The sequence below is a fragment of the Drosophila eugracilis genome, unplaced genomic scaffold (assembly GCF_018153835.1).
Source record: "Drosophila eugracilis isolate 14026-0451.02 unplaced genomic scaffold, ASM1815383v1 contig_445, whole genome shotgun sequence".
NCBI lineage: Eukaryota > Metazoa > Arthropoda > Insecta > Diptera > Drosophilidae > Drosophila > Drosophila eugracilis.
The window spans coordinates 1398733-1402666 of NW_024573311.1; the positions used below are offsets into that span (position 1 = coordinate 1398733).

General features: G+C 38.7%; 1 protein-coding gene across 1 annotated transcript; it reads right to left on the bottom strand.

The window, feature by feature from the left end:
• Window positions 1-1873: 1873 nt before the first annotated feature.
• LOC108107987 lies at window positions 1874-3337 on the bottom strand. Its single transcript, XM_041819084.1, has 4 exons — window positions 2594-3337; window positions 2213-2506; window positions 2032-2156; window positions 1874-1940 (listed from the first exon to the last, which is right to left on the bottom strand). Exons 1-4 carry the CDS (start codon window positions 3335-3337, stop codon window positions 1874-1876), a joined length of 1230 nt encoding a protein of 409 aa, XP_041675018.1.
• Between the last annotated feature and the right edge of the window lie 597 nt (window positions 3338-3934).

Genomic DNA, 3934 nt, shown 5'->3' on the forward strand with positions numbered 1-3934 from the left:
GGTTAAATAGCGACGGTAACCCTGAGCTTTAGGCACATTACCCACACTCACGGTAATAGAACTTAAGAGATTACGAAGAGAAGTTATTTGAGATGAAGTTAGATTTAACCGATTGGTATCTAGCCTTCGTTGAAACTGTTTTCTAATTGCTTCAAACACTCGCTGGACCTCCACATCGTATTCCTTGACTTTTTTAGGACCCAGGACATGCTCTTCATACAGAAGGTAGCTTGGAGATCTCATTAAGTATTTTACCATATTGACGCACACGAAATCGTAGTCTCTATATGTGTGTACATAACGTGATATTTTTGTAAAATCGACAAAGAGATTCATCAGATAGATAGCCACAGTCTCCTGGTCATAGGAACTCATCAGTTGGTTGAGTCTTATCAGATTCGCCAAATCGTCTATCACCACTACGAAATTTGAAGGAAATGTACGACCAAAAACGACCTCTAGGTATTCTTTGATGGGAACTCCATGGTCATTCCGTAGTTCTTGCAGAGTCATTCCCTTCCTATCATAACTTCCAAAACGAGGAGAATTTCTAATTTTCTTATGCAGTTTTGTCATATCTTTTATCAATGACGCAGTTCGAGTCACGTTATATCCATGACGAAGTAACCAATTCTCTGCATCCGGAATATTAACGTGACTCAATACAGCGGTAGAACTTCTAAACGTTATTATATACTGGGTGGTTTCTTGGTGATCTAGCTCGAGTTCCATTTCATAGATGAGGTTCATGCCGTAGCGATGTAATCGGGCGAGGGTTACCAGCCATTGAAATTTCTCTTTAGGCCACTGACCACCAGCTGGAGTTTGATGTGGCCAGTTGAGGTTCGTATCCGGCTGCACCAGGTCAAAATAGTTTAAGTCTGGTTCCTTTTGCATAGCCATATCGCAAGTATTATATAATTTGAGAACCTTTTCCTCCAGGCTTCCTTTTTCAAAGTTTCTATACTTAAGTTGCTCGAACAATGCTAGGAACTTCGGATTCATCTTTTCGCGTACCGTCAAATGGAGGTCGAAGTACCTGTACAAATCGTTTGATTTTCCATAATTACCTTTGGCATAAGTTACGAAATTCATACAGGGATCTCCATTTCTGTCCATAACATGTGATGTTTGGTCCAATAAACGTTTATTTGGGGAGAATATGGTCATCTCCTTCCAGGACTCGGCTGCTACACAAAGAAAGAGAACGTAGCCCAGGCAGGCGTATATTATTGATTTTCGTTTCATCTTTGAAAGAAAACTGATGAAACAAAACCAAGTAGCGTTTGTATTTATAGCAGTTCGCGAAGAAGACTTGCTGATATTGAGCCTTCAGACCTATCAACATATTAAAATATTTCTTTTTTTTATCTCTTCGTAAAGTTATAATCTGTGTACTTTGAACATCACACAGAGCTTATGTTTTAATTATATGCTACTATATAGGATATACGAGCCTACATATATGCCTCACTTATCATGACTGAGACTCAAAAGAAAGTTATTGAACAGTCCTTCTCATAAGAATAATACACCGTATATGTTTTAGGTAAATAAACATTTATTTTTTGTTTTCTTCAAGTTATTTTCCAATTTCACATAGAGTGTGTATTATTGTATATTTTAGTAAAAAGCTTTTAATAATCGTAATAATCGTACGCTTGATTGATCATTGCATTTTTGGTTCTCTTTAACCATAGTTGATAGTTAGGTTGGGAAAGAAAAAAAATTTATTTGGAAATCGAACAATTAAATGCTTCGACAAAAACGGGAAGGTCGTTTAAAACATTGCGGGGAGGTTGATTTGGATTAGGGTTAATGTTAAAATTGCTATCTAATTTGTTCTGGGCAAAGTGAAGGAAGAAGAGTTGCTTTAGAGGAATTTTGGTAAAGCTGGGTTGCGTTTGTTCAAATCCGGATTCCTGCGAGAAGTAGGCATCCTGTACGAGATTCAGAAGAACTATGATTATCGATCTCCAGTTCCACATTTCCGTCTCTCGGGGGCTGATGCAGGGCGAAGTGTCGACATACCTTCCTAGGTCATCAATTGTTCCAATTAATTCATTGTATTGATGGCAACCGGTAAACGGAAGCTTTGGATATGGAAACAGAGCTGATAGCACCTGTCCAGCGATTTGGTAACCTAGCAGGCTAACCTGGAATAGATTAATTGTTAATTTTATAATGTTTTTATCTCTACAAAAGCACAAACTTTGAAAACATCGTGCCCACGGGCCGTAAAGAAGGGCTCCTCAAGTATCGAAAATGGCACAACGATGGATGTCCCCATCAAAACGACTCCCTCATTACCGGGATACGGTACGGTAAACTCTTTATTGTCCAATTTCTGCATCCAAAGCTTGGTATGTATCTCCAAAGCCTTTAGATGAACAGAAGGAAAATCATCGTGCAGATTCAGATCAGCATAGAGCTCGGTTAAAGAGCGACGGTAACCCTGAGCCCTATGCACATTACCCACACTCACGGTAATGGAACTTAAGAGATTCTGTAGCGAAGATATTTGGGATGTCGTTAAATTTAAACGATTAGTATCTAGCCTTCGTTGAAACTGTTTCTTAATCGCTTCAAAAACTCTCTGGACCTCCTCATCGTATTCCTTGACTTTTTTAGGACCCAGAACATGTTCTTCATACAGGAGGTAGCTTGCAGATTTCATCAAGTATTTTACCATATTGACGCACACGAAATCGTAATCCCTATAGGTGTGTACATAACGTGATGCTTTTGTAAAATCGACAAAGAGATTCATCAAATATATAGCCACAGTCTCCTGGTCATAGGAACTCATCAGTTGGTTGAGTTTTATCAGATTTTCCAAATAGTCTATAAGCACTACGAAATCGGAAGGAAATTTACGATCAAAAACGACCTCTAGGTATTCTTTGATGGGAACTCCATGGTCAATTTCTAGTTCCTGCAAAGTCATTCGCCTTCTTTCATGTCTTTCAAAATCAGGCAATTTTATAAGTTTCTTACGCAGGTTGTTCATATCTCTGACCAAAGCCGCAGTTCGAGTTGTGTTATATCCGAGGCGAAGTAACCAATCCTTTGCATCCCGAACATAATACTGGTCCAATACAAATGTAGAACTTCTAATAATTACCATATACTGTGTGGTTTCTTGGTGATCTAGCTCGAGATCCATTTGGAATATTAGGCCCATGCCATAGCGATGTAATCGGGCGAGGGTCACCAGCCATTGAAATTTCTCTTTAGGCCACTGACTACCAGCTGGAGTTTGATGTGGCCAGTTGAGACTAGTATCTGGTTGCACCAGTTCCAAATAGTTTAGTTCTGGCTCATTCTGCATAGCCATTTCGCATGTATTATATAATTTGAGAACCTTTTCCTCCAGGCTTCCTTTTTCAAAGTTCCTATATTTAAGTTGCTCGAACAATGCCAGAAACTTTGGATTCATCTTTTCGTGCACCGCCAAATAAAGGTCGAAGTTTCGGTACAAATCGTATACTTTTCCATAGTTACCTTTGGCATAATTTACGAAATTCACACAAGGATCCACTTTTTTGTCCATAACAAATAATGTTTGATCCAATAATCTTTTATTAGGGGAGAATATGCTCGTTTCCTGTTTCCAGGACTCGGCTGCTACGCAAAGAAAGAGCAAGTAGCCCAGGCAGGCGTGTAATATGGGTTGTCGTTTCATCTTTAAAAGAAAACTGATCAGACCGAACCAAGTAGCATCTGTATTTATAGCAGACCACGAAGAGTTGCTTATCAACATATAAAGTATTTCTGTATATAAAGTAATCTGTTCAAGCACAACCCGGCTTTATGTTTTTAATTGTATTGTGCTATAGAGGATATACGAGTCTATATACCTCAATTATCATGACTGAGGCTCAGAAGATATGTATTAAACAGTCCTGCTCATAACAATAATATACCGTATATG

Excerpts from the sequence above, each read along its gene's own strand:
- LOC108107987 (XM_041819084.1), bottom strand. The coding sequence starts at position 3,337 with ATGGCTATGCAGAATGAGCCAGAACTAAACTATTTGGAACTGGTGCAA. Across the intron at positions 2,507-2,593 it reads ACGATGAGGAGGTCCAGAGA|AATCTCTTAAGTTCCATTAC; the intron begins GTTTTTGAAGCG and ends TCTTCGCTACAG. Across the intron at positions 1,941-2,031 it reads ACAATTGATGACCTAGGAAG|GATGCCTACTTCTCGCAGGA; the intron begins GTATGTCGACAC and ends AATCTCGTACAG.